General features: G+C 40.5%; 1 protein-coding gene across 5 annotated transcripts in view; it reads left to right on the top strand.

Moving 5' to 3' along the window:
• Positions 1–25,204, top strand: part of FN1 (fibronectin 1) — an 82,446-nt gene extending 57,242 nt beyond the window's left edge. Inside the window, exons 29-46 of one of the 5 annotated variants that reach the window (XM_006867788.1) lie at positions 429–593; positions 1,143–1,298; positions 1,953–2,066; positions 3,496–3,765; positions 5,189–5,376; positions 6,944–7,031; positions 7,919–8,095; positions 9,398–9,487; positions 9,732–9,911; positions 14,443–14,532; positions 15,555–15,746; positions 15,840–15,946; positions 16,892–17,030; positions 19,398–19,562; positions 21,658–21,783; positions 22,298–22,404; positions 23,946–24,056; positions 24,440–24,778. In XM_006867788.1, the coding sequence (XP_006867850.1) occupies positions 429–593; positions 1,143–1,298; positions 1,953–2,066; positions 3,496–3,765; positions 5,189–5,376; positions 6,944–7,031; positions 7,919–8,095; positions 9,398–9,487; positions 9,732–9,911; positions 14,443–14,532; positions 15,555–15,746; positions 15,840–15,946; positions 16,892–17,030; positions 19,398–19,562; positions 21,658–21,783; positions 22,298–22,404; positions 23,946–24,056; positions 24,440–24,511 (2,537 nt within the window). In that variant the 3' untranslated portion in view covers positions 24,512–24,778. Of the gene's footprint in view, positions 1–428; positions 594–1,142; positions 1,299–1,952; positions 2,067–3,495; positions 3,766–5,188; positions 5,377–6,943; positions 7,032–7,918; positions 8,096–9,397; positions 9,488–9,731; positions 9,912–14,442; positions 14,533–15,479; positions 15,947–16,891; positions 17,031–19,397; positions 19,563–21,657; positions 21,784–22,297; positions 22,405–23,945; positions 24,057–24,439 lie in introns of all 5 variants that reach the window. The other 4 variants (XM_006867791.1, XM_006867789.1, XM_006867792.1 and 1 more) reach the window with 4 other exon arrangements.
• The last annotated feature ends 508 nt before the right edge of the window (positions 25,205–25,712 follow it).

Raw genomic sequence — 25,712 nt, 5'->3', positions numbered from 1 at the left:
TTTTCTTAATATAATACAGCTAGAGGTGCAACAGTAGAGCTGAGGAAGACTGAATCTGAAGTAAGTTCACCACTGTATCATCAATAGTAAAATAATACAATGATAGTTCTTTTTTATTTTCCTATATCTCCCACATGGGGGTGAAAAACGACCAAGTATGTATTCCTGTACTTGCGGGCCTCCTAATGTTACCCTAAAAACTCACTGACATTTTCAAGCTGAAATGTTAAAGTAGCATTAACTCCAATTTCCCCTTCCCTCACATTTACCAAGGTTTACCACATGGGTAAACACAGCTTTCTGACCAGAACCTAATCGTAGCACTCTTGAGAAGGAAATGAGCAGTGAGGCATCACTTACTAGTTGCTCTTGATGTAGGAATTCACTTAATCAGTACTGAACCCTCTGAACAAACCCTTTACCTACAGGAGGAAATAGTCCTGTCCAAGAATTCACAGTGCCTGGGAGCCAGTCTACAGCCACCATCACCGGCCTTAAACCTGGAGTCAACTATACCATCACTCTGTATGCTGTCACCGGCCGGGGGGACAGTCCATCAAACAGCAAGCCCATTTCCATTGATTATCGAACAGGTATAACTCTTCCGGGATGACACAGGTTTATTGATTCCGGTCTTTTTTTTTTTTTTTTTTTTACAATGTTCTCTCAAGGTAGTTTTATCATTGTGGAATTGATTTTGTTTTTAAGTAAAACAAAACAACATCGACTGCTTACAGTGTTTCTAGCCAGATATAAAAAGAAGTGGCCTAAGGACAGGGATTTGTGTCTGTTTTGTTCATTGATATTATTCATTATGCCTGCATTAGTGACAGGGGACATAGGGTGCTCATGGTCAATAATTATTTGCTGAATGAATAAGTGAAGGAGCTGATAAGGTAAAGAATGACCACCTCATTGGAATGTCACTTGGGGTTGAAAGCAGATTCCTTGTGAATGAATGACATGGTATATAGTTAACATACTTCCACACCCCCAAAGCCATCTTCATATTTCTTCAAAAAGAAGCACCTAGGAATTATAAAGTGTAAGAACAGATCCTTTGGGTGTGTATCAGGGCAAGAAACCAGGCCTTGTTTGCACTACTGGAACCCTCACTGGTTTCTCTTTGTTTTTGTGTGTAGAAATAGACAAACCATCCCAAATGCAAGTGACTGACGTTCAAGACAACAGCATTAGTGTCAGGTGGCTGCCTTCAAATGCCCCTGTTACTGGTTACAGAGTGACCACCACTCCCAAAAATGGCCCAGGACCATCGAAAACGCAAACTGCAGGCCCAGGTAAGAATACCCAGCCTCTCGCATCGAGCAGAACAGAAAGGAACACACAGTATTCTTTTGAGAAGAAATGGCCACCTGGCCACAAGTACCTTACTTTCCGTATAATACGCAAAGTTTGTGAACACAGGGTTCAGGACCGGTACCAACTCATTTCTCAGTAGAAGTTTTCGGATCAGTACATTTCTGGGTTTAGATGCAGGGTTCTCTCAGGTGGTCTAAACACCTTTCTTTATTAGATTTACCTCTGTGGTTTTGTTGCTCATATACACCATGAAGAAGATGACCTAGCTGCCTTTTTCCATATACACAGTTCTCAAGAATTAAAATCTTAGGCAAAATCTCTAAAGTCAAGTTAATTTGAATTTTACAAGAACAAGATCAGTTCATTGTTGAAGGCTTCATTAATAAAATTTAGAGCTTATCCTTTGCTGTGACTTTACTCCTTTGTGGAAATTTGTATTAACAGTGAACATGTTTGCCCATGAAGAAATAGATGTCTGACTCTTCCATATTCCTATCATAATTCAGCAAAGAAGTCTGAACACTTTAAGCCACCACACATTTTTTACTAGATTTTTAAGTTCACTTGAATGGCTTGACCAACTTGATCGGGGATGACATTGATACTGAGTTTGCTTTTTACTCTCTTTGCAGATCAAACAGAAATGACCATCGAGGGCTTGCAGCCCACCATGGAGTATGTGGTTAGTGTCTATGCTCAGAATCAAAATGGAGAGAGTCAGCCTCTGGTGCAGACAGCAGTAACCAGTACGTGACCAATGTTCCATTTCCACTTTCTAAGTCAGCTTTTGTTCCTAGGAGTTGATGAGTACCCTTTGCTTGTCTTTTGCTGTTACACCTAAGGAAAGTCAACTTGTTGGACAAGTTTGTGCCTTGAGTGGCGCCCTTCACAAGCCTTTTTCCTTCTCAGTTCCAACCAGTGAACTCAAAGGAAAGAAGTGATGGAATGACCATACTTAGTTGCTGTGCTTTGATTTCTTTTGCTCCAATGGCCTAAGCAAAATCTTGTTTGCCTATAGCAAATTTACAAAGCATTTTGCCTAGGACCTTATTTTCTACGACTGGGTGGTAAAGTTGATTGAAATGCTCCTAAGCAGTTATTAATTGTTATGTGGAGACACTTAGAGACCATCAGCTGGCTCAGCATTTAATGCAAATATCTAGATAGGGGAGGTTGGGTGGAAAAGAGCTAAATAAAATAGCAGCAGTCAGAATCTCATATTGAACATCAACTTTACTGATCCTGTAGAAAAATCCTGATCCAAATATTGAAACTGGAAAACAAATGTTAAAATTCTCATGGAATCCAGACTTTTTAGAGCTATTGAGGCTAGATGAACTCCCCCAAACGATGAACCATAAACTGAAACCATTCCCTCAAATCTTCTTTAAACCAAAAAATGTTGTTGTTGTTAAGTGTTGTCGAGTCAATTCTGACTCGTAGCGATCTTGTATAGGGTTTCCGAGAAGCAGCTGACAAGTTTGAACTGCCGACTTTGTGGTTTGCAGTCCAGTGCTTATCCTACAGCATCACACCAAGGAATAGTTTAACTTAATGAGTAAAGAATGTCTGCTTTGAGCCTTGTGCTCTTTTAAAGAAATATCTACATGGGATCAGATTGGCACCAGCCCCTCGTGAAGTCGGATAGGAAGTTGTGGGATGTATTAATTGGGAAGGAACAATTTAGAAGAAGGGTGAGAGTGATTGCACAGCTTAAAGAATGTAACCAATATCATGGAATTGCGCCTGTAGAAATTGCTGGAATGGTGTACGTTCTGGTGTTTATATTTTGAACAACACAAAGAATAAAATAAATCATTTTAAAAAAAAAAGACAATCAACTTTACCACTTCCAAGGTATGGAAAATCCAGGTCTATGAGACTAACACCACATTGCAAAAATCAATCTTGATAGACAATCTTAAAATTAATTTTAATAATTTTGCCTATGTGTGCTTATGTTTTATCAAGTGATGCAACATAAAATGGTTTCTAAACTGAAAAAAAATAATAAAATTAAGACTGTATTGGGAAATTTTACATTTAGTAGTGGGTTAATTGGAATTTAATTCATCAAAGAAAATGATACCTGCAAAACTGCTTTGCATGTGATAAAAATGCTTTATTTCACAACTTGCTTTTCACATAACCTCTTACCATTAATTTGCCTAACAGACATTGATCGCCCTAAAGGACTGGCATTCACTGATGTGGATGTCGATTCCATCAAAATTGCTTGGGAAAGCCCACAGGGGCAGGTTTCCAGGTACAGGGTAACCTACTCGAGCCCTGAGGATGGAATCCATGAGCTCTTCCCTGCACCTGATGGTGAAGAAGACACTGCAGAGCTGCAAGGCCTCAGGCCGGGTTCTGAGTACACAGTCAGTGTGGTTGCCTTGCACGATGATATGGAGAGCCAGCCCCTGATTGGAACCCAGTCCACAGGTATATCGTTAATTGCACCACCAGGGTGCTCTTGGGAGCAGCGACTTTATGCCCTGATGAGTGAAATATACTTTATCGGGCTATTAATTCCCATCTAACCCAAAATCCAAAGCAAATCCATTACTGTCAAGTCAATTTCAACTCATAGCAACCCTGTAGGACAGAGTTGAACCACGCCATAGAGCTACCAAGACAGTCATCTTTACAGAAGCAGCCTACCACATCTTGCTCTCAAGGAGAGAAGGCAGGTGGATTCAGACCTTTTGGTTAGCAGCCAAGCATTTCATCATTGTGCCACCTGGTCTCCTTGATGGCAGTCTAGCCCTTCACTGAATCGATTCTGGCACATGGGAACCCTGTTTAGAGTTTCCAAAACTGTAAATCTTTACGGACACAGACAGCCTCATCTTTCTCATACGGAGTAGCTGGTGGGTTAGAACTGCCGATTCTGTGCTTAGCACCCTGATGCTTAACCTACTGTGCCACCAGGGCTCCTGGATTCCCATCTAATGGGATAAGAATAAACATCTAGAATTATGGATTGCTTCCTGAACTATGACTCTCTGTAGTTTCCCCTTACTGTGTATAAAGGAAAGATATTTAGCATCATAGTTTTGACTCCAATAAAGGAGCCCCAACTGGGGCCTTATATAGCAGCAGCATCCTGAGAACACATGGGCTAGAACTTTCCTCTCTAGTTAGATATACCATGTGTGGGGTGTGTAATTTGCTTCAAGGATTATGAATCAGAACAGGGAAAGCATTGATAGGGCAAATGTTTTTGACACTATTTTAACTTCTGCTTTGTTTCTGAAGCAGAAGCGAATGCTAAAGATGTTTCCTAGTGACAACATAAACCCTGGAGGTGACAATCTGTATTATTACTCTTCGCTTCTCTTCTCGGCTTCTGTTGTAAGCTGATTTTCTTCTTATGCTGCGCCACAGAGAACACTTCAGATTTAGTAGCGATATCTGCCATGGGGTCCAAATAAAAAAGACAATAAAAACATAATTCTATCTTTTTTGGATGGAACACTTTATGAAATGGTTTTCCATGCAAAGATAATTTATATAGAAAAAGAGCTATTGCTTCTTTTTCCATACAAATGGAAAATCTAATGGACAATAAACCAATTTGACTTTATTTTGTTTTTAAGAGAGAGAAAAAAAAAAAACCACTTCTAAAACCTAAAGTCCTGGTTTTACCCAAGACTTTCCAGTGATTCTGAGGATAGGTGATACAAAATGTATTTTCCAGTGAACACGTGTATTTCTTCAGTTTGTATCTATTCATATACCTTCCTGTGCTGAGTGACCAGAATATGCACCTGATCAAACAAGAATATTATACGTCTTTGAATTCACTGTTTCCTGTTCCCCCATTTCCTATAACATAACCTCTAACCAATGACCATCCCAACAGCCATTCCTGCACCGACCAACCTGAGGTTCTCTCAGGTGACACCAACCAGTGTGTCTGCCCAGTGGACAGCACCCAATGTTCAGCTCACTGGATATCGAGTGCGGGTGACACCCAAGGAGAAGACTGGGCCAATGAAAGAAATCAACCTTGCTCCTGACAGTTCATCTGTGGTAATATCAGGACTGATGGTAAGTACTGACCATCTTCCACTGGAATAAAGAAGTTGGGCATCCTCACACGGTGTCCACAGTCATCAGTTACACTGCTATTGGGTCAGCTCTGATGCGTGGGGACCAAATGCTGCTCAGTCTCTGCTGTGCTATAGTAGTTGGTATGCTTGAGCCATTGTTGTATGTATTGTGTGTTTTGAGTGCCTTCCAAGCTGGGGGCTCATCAGACAATTCTTTCATGATCTGTGGGGTTTTCATTGACTGACTGTCGGACACACATAGACCGCCAGGCATTTTTCCTTAGCTGTCTTAGTTTGAAAGTTCTGGTTAAACAGGTGGTCCAACTGGTATTTGAAATATCAGTGCCACAGTTTCCAGTATCATAGCAAAATGCAAGGTACCGCCATCTAGCAAACTGACACATGGGTGGTGGTACAGTTTATAAAATCGTAGAGATACAGTAAAACCTGTGAGAGCCAGAACCTGGATAAGGCAGAAACCTGTTAGAGAAGGAAAACTCAAATATTTTCCATGGAGAGAACCTTGTTAAAGGTGGGAAACCTATGAGACCTGGAAAAACAAGGCTGCCCTCAGTGTGTTCCAGCTCTCACAGGTTTCATTGAATAAGAAACCTAATTAAGTAGAATTCCTTAATGTAGACTTAAGGTTAACAGATGAACATTTGGGACAGCATTTCATAAATAGTTTTGGATTTTGCCTAGTTCTTGTAGACACTGCTTACTACTTCAAAAGGTTATGTGTTGGGGGGAGAATCAATTAACATACCCACTGGCTGAATGCATCGATCCAGTGAGCTATATGCATTTTCTGACCTCAGTCACCTCTGAAAGGAATAGTCTTCAGTTTGTACCAAACCACCTTGACCCTAGCCTCATTGTTGTTGTTAAGTGCCGTCGAGTCGATTCCGGCCCATAGTGACCCTGAACAGGGTTTCCGAGGCTGTAAATTCAAACTTGTTTAATCCTTCTCAACAACGTGCATGTAGAAAATTAGCCAAGAACCCCCGTGATTGATATATTTCCTAACACGAGGCCAGTTCTGGGAGAAACTACAGAAAGAGGTCAAGGAGCAAATGAAGCGTTCTCTTTGCCTTTCTACCATCAGAAAAAATCATTGTTTACATCAGTCAGATCATAAAAATATGCTAATAACATTTTCTTACTTTTTCATCTCCTTAAATAAGTATGTAAGCTATGTCTTACTTGGGCCTAACCCCTGAAATAATATTTTTAATTCATTGAATTTGAGCAATAGAGGAATACTATTAATGTAGGTGTTTACAGTGTTACAGGATTTGCTATTTTTATCCCCTTTTTCTACATTGTTGTTAAATGCTGTTGAGCAGGTTCCAACTCATAGTAAGGTTTATGAGGCTTTACATCTTCGTGGGAGCAGGAAGTCTCTCCTTTCTCCCATGGAGAGCAGCTGGTGGGTTTGAACTGCTCACAGGCCAATGTACTCATCCTTTCTTTTATAGCCACCGCTCTTCACCTAATGCTGTAGTGAAGACTGTGGGGCTTCGGAAGACCACCTTGCTAAATCTTACCATGCCCTTTATTTCTAGGTGGCCACCAAATATGAAGTGAGCATCTATGCTCTTAAGGACACTCTGACCAGCAGACCAGCTCAGGGAGTCGTCACTACTCTGGAGAGTATGTAATCAAATGTTTCAGTAATATATAAACAAAAATTAAAGAATAGGAAATGATCTTCTGGTTTGCTAAGGTAACAGTTGAAGGATTCCTAGTTTGGAAATCTGCTTGATCACCCATCATTTTTTGACTTAGTGACTGTCGCCCTTTATTCCCTTCTGGAAAGTGGTCTAATGGCCCATAAAAGGGAATCCCTTTTTAATGTTAACAATGTAGATTCACACCCAGTGAGTGCTCTGACCTTACCATTGTGTTTTTATGAAATTATGCTTGGAGAGGACATACTGCCTTTTATTATGTCCTATTACGCAATAAGTATTGGAGTAAATCAGGTTCAGATTTCATTTTCCACCACATCAATAAGCCACTGCCTACTCACTGAGAAGTCCTATAAATTGTCAACATTTCCTCATCTATAAGATGGGGGTGGTGTTTCATCTATTGAGAGAAAATATATGAAGCTGTTTATAATTGAAAATTATTAGCAAGGAAATATATATATATTAATACTGGCTGGCCCTATTATTATAACTCCTACTATACATAATTTACATGATAATAAATTGATTATTTTCACACTTCCTTGAGCTATTAGTAGGCACTGGAAAGACAGTCCTAGGAACCACTCGTAGGATCTGTACAGCTTTTCAGTTCTTCAGACAAAAAAAGACATGAGAGGTGAATATTTTTCAATTTCCTAATTACTGTCAACCTTTTCTCTCCGGATACCACCAAAAAACACCTACACATTACTAGGAATGGATTTTCTGCAGTGCATGTATTTGATGTATAATAAGGAAATGTATGTATAATAAGGAAATGTTTCACAATACCTTCACATCTATGAGCCAAGCAGGCACTAACCCATTGGCTCTGATGCTGTGCAGATGTTAGCCCTCCAAGGCGGGCCCGCGTGACAGATACAACTGAGACCACCATCACCCTTAGCTGGAGGACCAAGACGGAGACCATCACTGGCTTCCAAGTTGATGCCATCCCATCCAACGGGCAGGCCCCGATTCAAAGAACCATCAAGCCAGATGTTCGAAGCTATACTATCACAGGTTAGAAGACTCACTGCCCTGACATTTAGTAACCGCTGTCACAATGTAAATGAGTTCAGTCATAATTCTACCGCTGAAACTGACTAAATCCATGTTTCATTTTTGTGGTTATCCATTTATGTTTTTGAAAAAGATATTTACATACTAGATGTGATGCTATAGGGTCAAGGCAATTCAAACCCACCAATCACTCCTTGGAAACCCTATGTAAGATCACTAGAGTCAGAACTGATTCTATGGCACTAAACAACAAAGCAACATACCCCTCAAAAAAACAAACAAATCCAAACCTGTTGTTGTCAAGGTGATTCCAATGCATAGCAACTCTTTGGGACAGGGTAGAACTGCCCGTAAAGCAGGCTCCGAAGGTTGTAATTTTTATTGAAGCCAACTCTTCCATATCTTTCTCTTGCAGAACAGCTGGTGGGTTGGAACTGTTGACCTTTCAAATAGCAGGCAAGCTCTTAACCACTGGACCACCTCCAAAATAGTTTTGTTCTTTGAATGCCTGGCTTCAGCTAATACGTGTCAGCGAAATGGCATCAGCGTCATTCACCCACCATGGAAAAAAAAAATTGTGGCCTTTTTCATTTTTAAAAAAATCAACATAATACTTAAGTCCAAAAGAAACTAAATGGTGGTGTATAGTTCTTAGTATTAACATGGTTAAGTGGGAAAGCATAATTAAATTGAACCGAATAAACACTATCACTTAATGAAGATGAAAGTTACAGTTAGAAAATGTTCTCTCTCCAGGTCAGTGTCTTTTTGAGCTTTAAAATTCTGATGCTAGCTACCAATCACTGAGTATCTGGTAACCTTCAGGGAGAGCCCCTTTAAAAAGTGTTGTCCTTACGTTCTCCAAGAGGGAAACTGATAGCCAACAAATTTTTATATTTTAACATTTATTTTAGCCAATGTCTTTGGGTGATTTTCTTCCGAGGTAGTTTCTCCTTCACAGGTCACACCCTTTTCACATTGTAATTTATTGTTTAAAGATGGACTGCGAACGTGGTCTACATAAATACGGAATGGTTGTTGTTGTTAAGTGCTGTCAAGTCAATGCCGACCCATAGCGACCCTGTACAGGGTTTCTGAGGCTGTAAATCTTTACGGGAGCTGAAAGCCTCATCTTTCTCTCACAGAACTGCTGGTAGTTTCGAGCTGCTGACTTTGAGATTAGCAGCCTAATTTGTAATCATTACGCTACCAGAGTAGAGGAACCAGAAAGATGACAGATGAGTGTGAAAATTGTCCTAGTCGAGCACGAACAGATACAAACCATCTCTTCTCATATCCCAGGTTTGCAACCAGGCACAGACTACAAGATCTACCTGTACACCCTGAACGACAACTCCCGGAGCTCACCTGTGGTCATAGATGCCTCCACAGGTAACTGCACTTTGTATTGAAGAAGTAGATGTCATCGACATCTGCAATTAGTCACGTGAGCTCAGGGAATGTGTGAAGCTGATGTTTTTACTTAACAGGTCACAGCAAATCATTTCTACCATTTACAGAACTCTCGGATTCTATTCACTCTGTTATAAGAATTGGGAGAAGAGGCAGGGAGTAACTTTCTTCATTATCCATTTTCTTAGAAACTTAATTTTGTATTCTTGTTTTTCAATTTAAGCCATTGATGCGCCATCCAACCTGCGTTTCCTGGCCACCACACCCAACTCCCTACTGGTGTCCTGGCAGCCACCTCGTGCCAAGATTACTGGCTATATCATCAAGTATGAGAAGCCTGGATCCCCTTCCAGAGAAGTAGTCCCTCGACCTCGCCCTGGTGTCACAGAAGCTACTATTACAGGTATTGCTCCTTCTATAGTGTCGTTTCCTTCCTTACTCCTGAGGATGCATGATATTTTTAGCATGTCTTTCATGCTATATGTACCACGAGAACACGAGGGTCTGTTTCCAAGAACTTCAGAAAGCATGCTCTGTCTAGGATCTACAGGGCTCAATGCATTTCAAAAGGGATACATCAATGAAAATGTAATGATTTCAGTATGGTCACAATGACTTAACTAGACTGTTGTTTAAGATTTTCCCTCTATAAACCTTTTTATTCAGTTTTGGGAAAAGATATTTTGCAAAGGCAACAAATTGTGATCTTGTCATCGCTATTAGGTCCCTCTGTGGTTGCGGTTGTTAGGTGCCAAAGGATTTGTTCCAACTCATAGTGATTCATACAACAGAATGAAACACCACATGCTCCTGCATCCTCCACAGTTTGAACCCATTGTGTTTGAACCCATTGTTGCAGCCTCGGGGCCATTCCACCACACTGAGGATCTTCCTCTATTTTGCTAATTCTCTACTTTACCCAACATGATTTCCTTCTCCAAGGATAGTCCTTCCTGACGGCATGTCCAAAGTACATGAGATGAAATCTTGTCATCCATACTTGTTGTTGTTGTTGTTAAGTGCCATCGAGTCGGTTCCGACCCATAGCGACCCTGTACAGGGTTTCCGAGGCTGTAAATCTTTACGGGAGCAGAACGCCTCATCTTTCTCCCGCGGAGCGGCTGGTAGTTTCGAACTGCTGGCCTTAAGGTTCGCAGCCTGATTCGTAACCACTACGCTACCAGAGTTACTAAGGAGCTTTCTGGCTGTACATTTTTCTTTTTTTCTTAAATGTTTTATTGTGAATTATGTGATAGTTTACATGGGAGAACATTAGTTTTACATTCATTCTATCGTATATCGTCTCATTGCCATGGTTACAATCCCCTCCATGCAATCCTTCCCCGTACTCCCCAGGTCTTCAGCACACAGTCGCTCTCCCTCTCTGGATCTAAAGTCTCCAGCTGCTCCATCGCTCCACGTCATCATCTTTGGCTCCATTTCAGGCATCACTGCTTCTCTGGGTAGGGTCCCGCTCTCTGCTCTTCTCCCTTGATGGTCCTAGGGACCTCCGCTCCTAGACTGAAAAGTTAATCACTCCCTTCCTTGTTATAAAACGTCTACCTTTACCTTTTCGACCCTCACAATCAGTCCTGATAACAATTATTCACTATTGTATCACAAGAGCCCCGTCTGCATTTCATTGCATAAGCCACGCCTAGTCAGATTGAATACTACTCACTGGAGATTCTACCTTCCTCCAGGCCCTCTGGATCTAGGTTCCCTCTTGAAAGCTTGTAGCCCTCCACCCCCACCCCCCACCCCTGCCCTATACTTTTTAAAGACAGATTTATTCATTCTTCTGGCATTCCATGGCATATCCAATATTCTTTGCCAACACCTTAATTTAAATAAATCAATTCTTCTTCAATCTTCTTTATTCATTGTCCAGCTTTAACATGCATATGAGGCCATTGAAAATGCCATGGCTTATCTTAGGTCAGTGTTACCCTAGTTCTCAAAGTGATATCTTTGCTTTTTAACACATTAATGAGGCCTTTTGCAGCAGATTTGTTCAGTGCAGTATGTCATTTGATTTCTTGACTGCTGGTTCCACGAATGTTGATCGAGGATCCAAGTAAAATGAAATCCTCAACAATTTCAATTTTTTTCCATTTATCATGATGTTGCTAATTGGTCCAGTTGTTGTTGTTAGGTGCCATCGAGTCAGTACCAACTCATAGTGAACTTATGCACAGCGGAACGAAACACTGTCCGATCCTGGGCCAACATCACTACTGTTGCCACGCTTGCCACTGCTGCCACTTAGCCAGTCCATCTCATTGGGGTCTTCCTCTTTTTCTCTGACCCTCCACCTTACCAAACATGATATCCTTCTCCAGTGACTGGTCTATCCTGACAATATATCCAAAGTATGAGAGACGAGGTTTGGCCATCTTGATCTCCAAGGAGCACGCTGTTTGCACTTTATCCAAGACAGATCTATTGGTTCTTTTGGCAGCCCATGGCACTTTCAATATTCTTCTCCAGCGCCATAACTCAGAAGCATCCATTCTTCTACTGTCTTCCTTATTCACTGTCCAGCTTTAGCATGCATATGAGGTTACTGAAAATACCATGGCTTAGGTCAGGTGCACCTTTGTCTTCAAGCTGACATCTTTGCTCTTCAACACTTTAAAAAAGGTCTTGTGTGGCAGATTTGCTTAATGCAATACATCATTTGATTTCTTGACTGCTGCTCCCATGAGTGTTTATAGTTGATCCAAGAAGAATGAAGTCCTTGACAACTTCAATCTTTTCTCTGTTCATAAGAGTGCTGTTTATTGGTCCAGTAGTGAGGATTTTTGTTTTCTTGATATTGAGATGTAATCCATAGTGAAGGCTGTGCTCTTTGATGTTCATCAGTAAATGTTTCAAGTCCTCTTCACTTTCAGCAAGTAAGGTTGTATCACCTGCATATCTCTGGTTTACAGGTTGAATAAGTATGGTGAAAGAATACAACCTTGTCACACACGTTTCTTAATTTTAAACCATTGAGTGTTCCCATGCTCTGTTTGAACAACTGCCTCTTGGTCCTTGTACGGACTCTTCATGAGCACTATTAAGTGTTCCGGAATACTCATACTTAGCAATGTTGTCCATAGCTTGTCATGATCCACACAATCAAATTGTGTTGTGTAGTCAATAAAGCACAGGTAAACATCTTTCCGATATTCTCTGCTTTCAGCCAAGATCCATAAGACAACAGCAATGATAACCCTTGTTCCACGGCCTCTTCTGAATCTGGCTTGAACCTCTGGAAGTTCTCTGTCAATGTATGCTTGCAGCCATTTCTGTATTACCTTTAGTAAAACTTTACTCGAATGGGATATCAAAGAGATTGTCTAATGATTTCCACATTCCTTTGGGTCACCTCTCTTTGGAATGTGCACAAATTCAGATCACTTCCAATCAGTCGGCCAGATAGTTGTCTTCCAAATTTCTTGGCAGAGATGAGTGAGTGCCTCCAGTGCTGCCTCGCTTTCTTGAAACATTTCAATTTTTATTCCATCAATTCCTGGTGCCTTGTTCTTTGCCAATTCCTTCAATGCACCTTGGACTTTCTCCTTCAGTGTCATTGGCTCTTGGTCAAATGTACCTCTTGAAAAGGTTGAATATTAACCATTTCCTTTTGGTACAGTGACTCTGTGTATTCCTTCCATCTTCTCTTGATGTTTTCTGCATCGTTCAATAATTTGCCCAGAGAATCTTCCAGTAATGAAAGTCGAGGCTTGAATTTTTTCTTCAGTTCCTCCAGCTTGAGAAATGCTGAGCGTGTTCTCCCTTTTTGGTTTTCTGATTCCAGATCTTTGCACATTTTGTTGTAATATTTGGCTTTATCTTCTCGAGCTGATATTTGAAATTTTCCGTTCAGCTCTTGTAACGCCTCGTTTTTTCCATTTGCTTTAGCATCTCTACACTGGAGAGCAAGTTTCAGTGTCTCTTCTGACATCCATTTTGACCTTTTCCTTCTTTCTTGTCTTCTTAATGACTTTTTGCTTTCTTCATGTATGATGTTCTTGATGTCATCCTACAACTCTTCTGGTCTTTGGTCTTTGGTGTTTAATGTATCAAATCTGTTCTTCAGATGATCTCTAAATTCAGGTGGGATATATTGGTCCAGTAGTGGGGGCTTTATAGTGCCCTAAAGATCTGGTAGTCATGAACACCTTGTCAGACTGTCATCTACCATTGTTTTCTATATCCTGTGTCACAGAATACATCTTACAGCCAAGTAAGCCCCATCACCCATACTGGAGAGAGTGCTTGAAAAGGGGAATGAAAATTGTTCAATTAACTTATTTCACTTCTGTGGGAAATATATAGATCTCTGGCTTTTTTTTGTGCAACAATTCCTTACAGAACATACAGAAACCAGAAGGACACACTAGTTTTTCTTTGACTTGGGGCCCAGATAAATAGAACCCGATCTGGGAACAGCTGAGTCTTTTTCCCATGACCACACACATATTTTTTTACTCTTTCCTGCACAGTCATGTTCCTTGAATCTGACTTTTCACTGATCCTGCCTTTGAAGGATATCTGTTTATTAGGTCGGAGTAGATTCATGTATACAAACTGCAGTGATCACTACCAAATATTTATTTCACTAGAGGTGTACATTGCTGATAAATTTCCATGAATTCAAAAAGGCCAATAAGACCACATGTTAAATGAATACCCTGGAAAATTAGCATAAAAGTGTTTGCACATGAGTAAGATTTTAAAGTAAGACCAATTTGCTAGGTAACCATCATAGCAGAGTATTTGAGTCTTTAATGGAAAAAGAAAAGTAATGTGGATTTTACCTCACGAGGCCCACGGCCAGCTTGAGAGGGACTCTCTGCTCCTAGGGTTTGTCAGCTGAGAAGACCAACTTCCACATTATGAGCTGAGTCCAAGCACCTAACACAAGGGTTTTGCTCTTTCCACAGGCCTGGAACCCGGAACCGAGTACATAGTCTATGTCATTGCCCTGAAGAACAATCTGAAGAGTGAGCCCCTGATCGGCAGAAAAAAGACAGGTAAATGGGCCCCTCCCTCCTGGTAACCAGGGAGAAAGGCAAGACGATACTGATTTCAAATAGTCAAATTGGCAGTGTGAAAAGTGTCTCCAGGTTTTAATGCATTTCTCATGGAATTATTTTTTCTAACCGTTTCATGTGCATAGTGAATCCTTTTTAACAGACTCTGTGAGTTCAGATTTCTTTCTTTACTACAGCCGGTCAATATAAGGGCTTGTTGTTCATGTTTTACAAATGCAAACCAGACACTAAAATGAAAAACAAACAAGTTGTTATACTTTTTCTACATCTTCTATTGAATGTAAATTTTAAAAAATAAGTAAGTAGGGCAAGAAAGCGTTCCTATTTGTCTTTATTCATTATTTAGTTTCTGAACTGTGGAACCAAATAACATCTAACCCTTTCATCCAATTTCAGTTTAATTTTACTCAAATGCTGTATTTCTGCTGATAAGACATTTGAAAAACTAAGCGTGTTGTAGGTTTGTTTTTGGTTTTCCTGCTTTTTAATCATTTGAAACCATGAAAAATTGTTGAGGCAAATGTCTGGAAGTCTCAAACCTCAGACACTGATATAATTAATGAGATTCTAATTCTTACCACTTGCTTTTCACATGGGAAAAAGAGAGAGAGAGAGAGTAAGAGAAAAGGCTGCCAATTTCAGTTTTGTTAGGTTTATTTGAGAGAGGCAGCTTCCCTGGGGCTCAGCGGTTCAAAGCTTTGTGTGTATGATAAATTCACACTAACACTTTTCTTCTTTCCAAATTATGAAGAACTCTTTGAAAAAAATCACAAAGAAACAGTGTTTTGTGATCTGAGAGCTGCTGATTTGCCACGAGCTTTGATCAAATTGATAAATAGTCATTATTTGAACTGATAATGATGAATGCTACTACTTCTGGGAGCTTAATGTGCTTTGCTTTTTTGGCTCTAACCTTCCCTGGCTAGATGAGCTTCCCCAACTGGTAACCCTTCCACACCCCAATCTTCATGGACCAGAGATCTTGGATGTTCCCTCCACAGTTCAAAAGACCCCTTTCATCACCAATCCTGAGTATGACAATGGAAACGGTATTCAGCTTCCTGGCACTTCCGGTCAGCAGCCTAGTGTTGGGCAACAAATGATCTTTGAGGAACATGGTTTTAGGCGGACCACACCACCCACAACGGCTACCCCTGTAAGGCATAGGCCAAGACCATACCCGCCGAATGTAGGTGAGGAGATACAAATTGGTCACGTTCCCAGGGGAGACGTAGACCATCACCTCTACCCTCACATCCTGGGACTCAATCCAAATGCCTCTACAGGACAAGAAGCTCTCTCTCAGACAACCATCTCTTGGACCCCATTCCAGGAAAGTTCTGAGTATATCATTTCATGTCATCCAATTGGGATCAATGAAGAACCCTTACAGGTAACTACTTTTTCTCTTTACTTCTGATGAGGCAAAGAGGAAAGGGGCAGGCTGGGTAGCTGACATACCCAGAATGCTACTGAAAAGCAGTGATACTTCCAGGACCCCTTAGAAAGGTGGCTTGTTTAAGCCCTGATTTATTTTTTTATTTTAATTTAATCTTAATTGAATTTTGGGAACTGCATCAGAATGTTCCACTAGCTCTTACTTAGTGGCGTGAATGAAATCATTTCTATTATTCTCACACATTCGAGGCGCCTTAGTGCTATGGACAAAGGAATGATGCAAGGCAAGAGAGAAATATTCTGCCTGAATTTACATTTACATGACGAAGACTAAAATGCCATCCTTGTCACTTGTTTTTTGAAGAATTTGAACATAGACAATCTAAGGAAAAAAGGATATATATGAAGCTGTATGTAGCAGCTGTTTTCAGTGATTGGTTCTCGAACCAAAATGACTATGTCATGCTAGTATCAATTTATATTGCATCTTATTATAAGAAAGTGGCAGGATTTTTAAACGCTGATGACACTGTCGGAGATTTACAAATCTGGAAATACAAACTTGAGGATTTGCCAAAGTGTTGGGAAATGTACAGCATGAATGTGTCTCCCGTTCAGCACAGTGTCTGTATTCGGTGTGAAGGGAGCATAGCCAGGGGTTGCCACTGGACTTTCACTGATCCATTACTGCAGTGGGATCAGGAGGAGGTTCCTGGTAACTATGGAGCACCGAGCTAGATTTTTGGCAGTAAGATCTTGAAGATGATCCACATCCTCATTCCAGTTCTCGTCTTGGCTGATTGGACCTCGTGTGCCCTCTTTATTGGTCTCCCTCTGCTTGATTTATACATCAAGGGTTAGTGATAGGAGAATTGGGGGTCCGTGTCTGTTCCTCATGCTAATACTGTCTCCCCTATCCTGGATATACCAATCATTGCAGTTCCGAGTTCCTGGAACTTCTGCTAGTGCTACCCTGACGGGCCTTACCAGAGGGGCCACCTACAACATCATAGTGGAGGCACTGAAAGATCAGAGAAGGCACAAGGTTCGGGAGGAGGTTGTTACCGTGGGCAACTCTGGTATGTGAACTGGTGTGCTACTCAAGCGAAGGCACCTCTCTGGACCACACTTGAGAGGACGCTTCCTAATGACTGTCCCTTTGCTGCTCTTGCCTTTTAACTTTGAGGAACCGTTCTACACATCAACATGAAGCGAATGAGCAATTTTAATTCTATTGCATTCCTTCTGTAACATCCTAGTACCTTTTCAAGATGCACAAATAAATAGAATCTCAAATAGTCATACATTATTATTCCTGGAAGGAAGCTCAAATCTTATTCGTCCCTGCTTGTAAGTACATCTGAGTTGACACAGGGGCACAGTGATCCTGATACCTTTCCCTGGACCCTTTGAAACTCATGAGACTACTGTCCTCAAGCATTCTTTTTTAAGAACCTGAGACCGACTCCCCGAGTAAAGGAAATTCCCCTTCTGCAGGCTTTAGGAATGGCTGGCTTGTGTTCTTAATATAAAAAGCTACTCCCACATTCCATTTCTGTACAGAAATCTCCCTGATCTCTGAGAGGTCAGCGCCCCGAGCACCCCACCCCTGATTATACACGTTGAAAGCCTCCACAGAGGCTCATTGGCCAGTGACTCTCCTTTTTAGCACGTGGGAAGTTCTTTTAAAGCTATAGTGTGTCACCAGGCTTTTCAATATGCAGTGGCTGATGATTTGTCAAATCAAATGAGTAGGGAGTAATCAAAGCCATGAATCCAAGTCTTCCAACTGGAGGGTTTCTGTTCAGTTCTGCCTCTGCGAAGAAACAGGCTTTATTCCCTGAGCCAGTTGCTTCATTCAGCCTCCTCCCTCATCTGACTGCTGTTTTATAATTAGAAACTTATGTGACAGAGGCAATTGAATATTTATTTGGAATGGGAGTGGGGATGGGGATGGGGAACACTTATATTAGGCTTGCCTGTATCACACATCCACAGTAATACTTGTCTTATCCCTCTGATGCTTTTATGAGTAGACGTGCCACATGAAAGGCATTTTCAAGAGCACAAAGGTCCTGTCTACTACATCTTTTTTTTCCCCCAGTTGCATCTCCCTAACTTTTGCCAGGGATTTTAACTTCCTGGCTAATTTTAGTGTATTGAAGCCCTTAGTAACAGCTTTGTCTCCTTCTGTTTGTCTTTCCAGCCATCTGCTCCCAGCAGCTACATGCTGTCTGCCAGTCAGGTTCTCCCAGCTTTGAGACATTTCAGACTTCCTACTTTCTCCAAAACTCAATTTTCTTCCAGGCTGGTGCATTTTAAAATATGAGTCACTTCAAATATGGCTTACTTTTGAGCTTTTGATTCTTGCTCTGTGACAAAGAAATATATACAGCTCAACTGGGATTTCCAGTCAGTCCAGTCCAATGGGTTATTTTAATTGTTTAGAGAATACCTTGAGCCAGTCTTTGTTTGCACAGATTCTTTTTAAATGAGCATTTCCAAAACAAAAAGACTCTTAAGTTAACCTGAAGAGAGTTCACTCAGTACTCATTTCTAAGTTCCCGGAACTGTATGCTACCCCTTACTTGATAGGAATGGTTGATTTTTTGATCAAGTGAAGCAGTCCTATCATTACGGTAATAGACACAATCTAAGAGTTTTGCAAAATAACATTATTATGCCAAAGTGAACACATTAACAAAAGCACAGATAATATGATGTGTCACGTTTTTATAAAATGCCAAGACTTTTGCATTCTCAGTGAAAGGGAGCCTTTCTAATAGTTAGTTTAGTGAGCACTTCCTGAGGGCTGGAACAAGGCCAGCGCTTCAAATTCATGTTCTCCCCGTATCTTCAGAAGATTCCTAAGAATGCAGGTATTATAATTGCTATTACTACTATTAGTAATAGTATTACTATATTACTACTATAATATATCTATATTATACGATATAGATATATTACATAATAGATCTATATTAATACTATATTATATACTGTAATATACTACTGTTAGTAATTATTACTGTAATATATCCATATTACAGATGTGAAAAGGGAGGTGGGAAAATGTTAATGACCATCAAGATCACTCAAGTTCTGACAGAGGGTCAGGCACAGCCTTTGCTTCCCACCACAGTTAATTGGTGTAAATTCCCTCCAGATTGACAATATGTTCTATAAGGTAGATTTATAGAACATGATAGCATAAATGAAAGATGGGCTTTCTCTTAAGATGCTTTCAGTCAAGGATCCTCTGGCCGCATTTCAGCATTGTTTCAAGAATCACTGATGGACTGATGGGACAGATGAATGTTTCTTGGAGTTACTGGAATTTTTGGTTTCGGTTAAGTGATTATACGCCCCCTAAATGAGTTCTGTGGATTCAAAACTCTCAGTAAAATCTGTTTGTTTTTTTCTTTTTCCTGCTTTTCCTCATCTAGTCAATGAAGGCCTGGGCCAACCCACGGACGACTCGTGCTTCGACCCTTACACAGTCTCGCATTACGCCGTTGGAGAGGAGTGGGAGCGCTTGTCTGAATCTGGCTTTAAGCTCTCCTGCCACTGCTTAGGCTTTGGCAGTGGTCATTTCAAATGTGACTCATCTAGTGAGTAGTTTGCTTTGTCCATCCTCTTGTCTGTCCATCTCTTCCAGTTTCATGCATTTGCTAAGGAAGCATGTTTGGCCAGACACAGGTTCTTCCAAACATGAAGCAAACAATGGGATACTGTTTGACTCAGAGTAATATTTTGCATCATAGAAACATGATGGAAAATTTTACTTGGTGAATCTTGCGTCATCTCAGGGGTCATATGCTAATATAGGTGTTCATTGCAAATACAAATGCAGCATAAGGAAACTTTTTCAGTTTTCTGTTGAAGGACTTTAATAAAGCCAAACTTTTAGAAGCCAGTTCTATTGAAGAGTGTATCAGACAGTGAAAAAATCCCAAGTCTCTTTTAATCATTAACATTGAGTGAGGTTAACACTCACACTCTGTCTCATTCAACAGAACCATATATGAGGGAACTTCACAAAGTTCTTGAAAATTTTCCATTATCTTTTCATTCACTTTTTCCATGAACTCTTTGGAGCCCCCTTATACATGTCATTATATAAACACACACATACATCACATGTACACACACACACACACATATCCCTGGTTGCTTAACTATTGCTCAGCCATGTAAAGGAGTGGGTACAGTTATTCTACTTGTAGATAATTCACAATCAAATTCAACTGAAGAAAAACTGATTTCTCAATTATAAGTGCATTTTCTTTCTTTTTTTTTAATTTAAAATGATCAGAGAGTTGACTGTGCTTTGAGATTTCGTATCAGAATATATAACTTATATATACTTCATTTTTAGGTCTGGTTATTATTGATAATTGGCTCATTTTTGTAGGTATTAACTATTTTTCTTTATAAGCACATCTCCTATAGACTTATCTGGAAATCATATTCTAAGGAAATAAGAAATCGGAAATACACTGATTGGGATTTTCAAAGCATTTTATGTAGCTCTTATACCTGAAGTAATTTCATTCAGAATGAGTTTACGTGTTAAAATTAGACTGCTCTGCTTGGCCTCCGCAGATGGAAAGACAGAGTGGAGAACTGGTGTTTGCTGTTTAGGGATGAAAAGTTGTAATTTTTGACATCAATTAGGTAATTTAGGAACATGCTGGTGTGACACTGCAGAATAATGCTCTGGACCACAGGGTCAGTTTGAACCGCAAGGTCAGCCGTTCAAACCCACCAGCCACTTCTCAAAACCCTATACAGGGTCGCTGTGAGTCAAAAACAGCTCTACAGCGCTGCATAACAACAGGTGGTTTTTAATTTCTGAAACTGAACTACTTTAAGCGTGTATATGATTTACCCAGACAAGTACTTAGGTGCAATTGTCAAGCACAGCTGTGAGTTTATTGTAGTGCTTCTATGGTGTTACCTTACATAATCTTTGTCAATGTCACAATTGTCTAATACTTTTTCTTAAAGTTGAATGAACAGTTGAATTGTTAATAAAATGGGAAAAGTAGTATGTTGTGTTACTCAAGCTTACCATATGTGTGTTTAGTGCAAACCTGGAAGATTAAAAATGTATCTTAATTGTGTGTTCTAGTTACAGATCTTATTATACTTGTCACTCTCAAGATACTCTTCAGAACCAGTCTTTTGTGTGTAGGGGTAATGACCAGTGATTTATCATTCTGTTTGTTTTTGTTTTGCTTTGTTACCCAGATTCCTTCTTTTTTTTTTTCTCCCTCTTACATGGAACAGAGTGTGACATGTAGAAATGAGCTGGGCTTTCCTTCTGGGTTAATTGAACTTCTTTTTATTCAGAATCTCTGCAAATCCAAAATGTGATTTCTCATCTCTGATTTATTCTTAAAAGACTGCTCTAGTCCTACTTAGTTTTCTAAAATTTTAAATCTTCATAGTGAGAATTCAAATGAAGATCACTGACTATTCTTTGGTTACCCAAAAGGATTATGGTGAAATAAACTGCTTCTTAAAATCTTCCAGCAAATGATAAATGGTAAAAATAATATTTGAACTCCAAACAATATGGCTGTTTCTCATGGGGCAAACTGTAATGTGTCCTTCTAGATACAAGGTTTCTGACATCCCAGGGCACTCCGTCCTGTGAGTCGGAACAAGCGGACAACTCTGCCTGTTTCTCCCACTCCACAGAATGGTGCCATGACGATGGTGTGAACTATAAGATTGGAGAGAAGTGGGATCGTCAAGGGGAAAATGGCCAGATGATGAGCTGCACATGTCTTGGAAACGGAAAAGGAGAATTCAAGTGTGATCCCCGTATGTCGCCATCGATCATTTTTAGTGCCTTATTACGCACTCCCTCTCTCATTACTGGGCTGTAATTCTCATTCACAGAAACGAATGGAGACTTTAGGTCTCCTTGAGGAATGAACAGTGGGTTTGTTAATCTTTTGATTTGAGAAAGCGGAGACAAGCTTCAAAAATGAGACGTGATTTAATGTTATTACAGGGCACTTTAGCGCTTTTCCAACCTGAGCACTTTGGCCATTATCTGCAGTGAAATGTTACCAGGAAGCTTTATTGGTCTTTAGATTTAACTTCTAAAATATGAGCTCCATTTTCCTGTTGAAGCTTTTCCAGTGTCTTAGCTGTCGTCTTTGGAAAATCTCTATAAGTAGCACCTCCTTGGAAGTGATCCCCGTAAACATGTGAGATTTCGGCTGGGTATACACAGGATTAGAGCCGAAACTGGATCCACCCCTTCAGAGTGGTTTGGTCTGTGCTGTTGTTTACAGTCTTACTTTTGCTTATGTCTTGTGCCTCCTTGTAGATGAGGCAACGTGTTACGATGATGGGAAGACGTACAATGTAGGAGAACAGTGGCAGAAGGAATATCTCGGTGCCATTTGCTCCTGCACATGCTTCGGAGGCCAACGGGTAAGACCAGGCACACGGGGCCTACGATTTAGATCAGGAAAAAGAAAGAGTTCTGATGGCCGAGAGTTTTTGTGTGCTCTACACGAAGTATAACAGTGCTTCCTCTAAAACGTTGAACTGGCTCTTTTTAGGGAGAATCAAGCACTGGGGGAAGGATTTTCAAAGGCCTAGCTCTGCTCTCACCTGAGGACATGGGCAGCCCATGAAAATGTCTCTGATCTTGCTCCAAGTGGGGAGGGAGGCCTGTCAGTGAGACCATAACGCTGAGGAGAAGGTGCCGAACATGGGCGCCTCTCACTAGCACCCACATTGTGGTGTCAGGACGCAGTCAGTCACCTGGCTAATGTGCATGCTGAGGAAATGGATACTGGAAAGTGAGCTTCTCAGGCAGCAGCTTTTCAGTCCCGCCTCAGCATTTCCTCCTGGTTATTTATAGACATGAAGCCTTTCCATAGTAACACTTACTCAGTTCTCAAGGTAATAGTAAAACACAGCAGTGGAAACTGTTAACGTTTTTGGATGAAAGTAAGACTCATTGATTTTGTAAGTACTTGTTTATTGATATTGTGGTAGGGACCAGAGGGAAGGTGCTCTTAAATGGAGGAATGGGTCTGAAATATTTAGATGTCCATATAAGATAGAAAGTGCTGTATTGTATGGGGTTCTTTTAGTTGTAAGAGAAAAGTCCAACACGAGTTAGGCTGAAAAAGGGCTTACAGACCATAAAGTCCCAGGATTTCATGTCATCGGGAACATATGGGTCCTAGCTGCTCCAGCGGTGGTTTCTGGGATGTCTTTGCTCTCTGATAGGCTTCCCTTGACATGGACTTCATCCTACAGCAGGACTCCTGTCTGCTTCACACTGACCTCCTAACGGCTTAGGAGACACAGTGGAAGACCGTATGTGTTCTAGCAAACAATTCTAGCAAAAATCTCAGGGAGATGCCTCACTGGCCCAGCTTGGTCCCAGTTGAAATTCCATCTCACCTCTGGCCAGATTCAAGGCCACCACATTACCGGCTGTAGAGTTTGCCAATAGAGTCATGATGGTGCAGTAGAACGAATATGGCCAGTAATCAACAAGTTGGTAGCAGCCCCGTCTCCACCAGTGGTCCACTGTGTGACGTCCCCTCATTCCTCTGCGTCTCAGTTTCCTGTGCAACGAGGGTATTTGTCCATTGGAATCTCAAGTCTTCTTTAAAAACCCAAGGATATATGAAAACCACTTCTATCATGGAGTGCAGAAAGCATATCAAGGAAGTTGGGATTGATTTAAGACTTAACAGATGGATGGGTTTGAAGAGGACAGTAAGAGAGCAGAAGGGAGAAGCATCCACAGAGGCAGTTAACCTAAGCTCAGGGTAATAAGCCAAGACGGATTCTAAGAATTGTAAAGACATCATCAAAACTTATCCTTACTGATTAACTGTGTATGTTTTTACCATTACATAAGAGCGGAAATTCGTTTCTAATTCAAGCACTAAGCTTTCATGTCCCCAGCCTGTCATAAACCCCACTTGATTCTGTGTTTCTTCTCTCAGGGTTGGCGCTGTGACAACTGTCGCAGACCCGGGGCTGATGCCGGCCCTGAGGGCTCCCCGGGCCATTCCTACAACCAGTATTCTCAGAGATACCAACAGGGAACAAACTCTGTAAGTGCTTTCTCATCATCACTGCTTCTCCTCTAAACTCAGTTACATACATTGTAGGGAGTCTCTGTCTGTAGGTACCGTCCTAAAGGCTTGCCCTCTCTTTCTCTCTTTTTTTTTTAATCATACAAATGGTTTAAGAATGGAATATTGCATCCTGTAACATAACATTCAGGTTACAATGTACTAAACTCTTTAATAATAACTGCTGCTGCCAGTATATTGTTAGATTCTTGGAGCTAAGGGAAAAAAATATTTTCTGTTACCTAAAAGTTAAGAATCCCTGGTGGCTCTGTGGGATCATCATTGGACTGCAAGCTTCCATTATTTTCTGTACACTTTCCAATATCTGTCACTAATAGTTTCTTCTTCTTCCATTGTAACAGAATGTCAATTGCCCAATTGAGTGCTTCATGCCTTTAGATGTACAAGCTGACAGAAACGATTCCCGAGAGTAATGTCTTCAAACCAGAGGAACAAACCCTGTCTCTCTGCCAAGATCCACCCAAACTGGAGTGAAGTTAGCAGAGCCCATCTTCGAGCGTTTGCTTCTTTCTTAAGCCCTTTGCTCCGGAGGAACTTCTCCAGCTTCAGCTCAACTAACAGTTTCTCCAAGCATCGCCCTGGGAGTGTTTTGAGACTTTTCTCATAAATGAGGGCAGGATGTCGCCTGTTCTGCTCCGAAGTATTTGATACCACTCAGTATTCTCAATGAAATGATTCTAATTCGTGATTTGGTTTGGGATCAATAGGGAAGCATAAACAGCCAACCAAGATACAGAATGTATTGAAATGATATAATCCAAATGTTAAGTAGGAAAGTTACCCAAACACTTCTGCTTTCACTTAACTGTCTGGCCCGCAATACTGTAGAAATGGCATGTCCTTATTACTGTGATATTAAAACAGACACAGTACTCATTTCCCCCCCAGTGATTTTTGTAATTGCCTAGGAAGATCTTTCTCTTACCTGTTATTTATCAATTTTTCCCAGTATTTTTATATGGAAAAAATTGTATTGAAGACACTTAGTATGCAGTTGATAAGAGGAATTTGGTATAATTATGGTTGGTGATTATTTTTTTATACTGTACGTGCCAAAGCTTTACTACTGTGGAAAGACAAATGTTTAATAAATGATTTACATTCCACAACTTGAAGGCCATGGGTTGTATTTTATGTAAGGAAATTTGGGGAGAAATCATCTTTTATGAATATTCTTCCTGTTCTCAAATCAGCATATATGTGACAACCTATGACGTATGAGGCTTTCTATTTCCTGGTGATATAAGTTCAAGATTTTCTAAGTTTGTTGCTATTAAAAAAAAACAAAAAAAAAAACCTCACCGATTTATTGGTATCTTTTCATCTCTTCAGTCAAAGTTAGCTTTGGATTTACTGGTTTAGCAGATTTAACTGGGTTTAAATGCTTGCTAGATTTGCTAGGGAAGTCTTTGGAAGTGAGACTGATAAAAGTTTCAGTCGCTCTTTTTTTTTTTTTTTTTTTATTAAATGTTTTTATTTTGGATTGAGTGGAAGTTTACAGGGCACATCATCAGCTTCACATTCAACCATTCATATAGCTTGTTTCATTACATTGATTATTATCCCCTCCATATATCATCAGTTAACAGTGTTTCTCTCTATCCTCTTTAGCTT

This window comes from Chrysochloris asiatica, unplaced genomic scaffold (assembly GCF_000296735.1).
Source record: "Chrysochloris asiatica unplaced genomic scaffold, ChrAsi1.0 scaffold00110, whole genome shotgun sequence".
NCBI lineage: Eukaryota > Metazoa > Chordata > Mammalia > Afrosoricida > Chrysochloridae > Chrysochloris > Chrysochloris asiatica.
The sequence above is the reverse complement of the archived record's forward strand: the minus strand, read 5'-3'. Positions and strand labels throughout refer to the sequence as shown.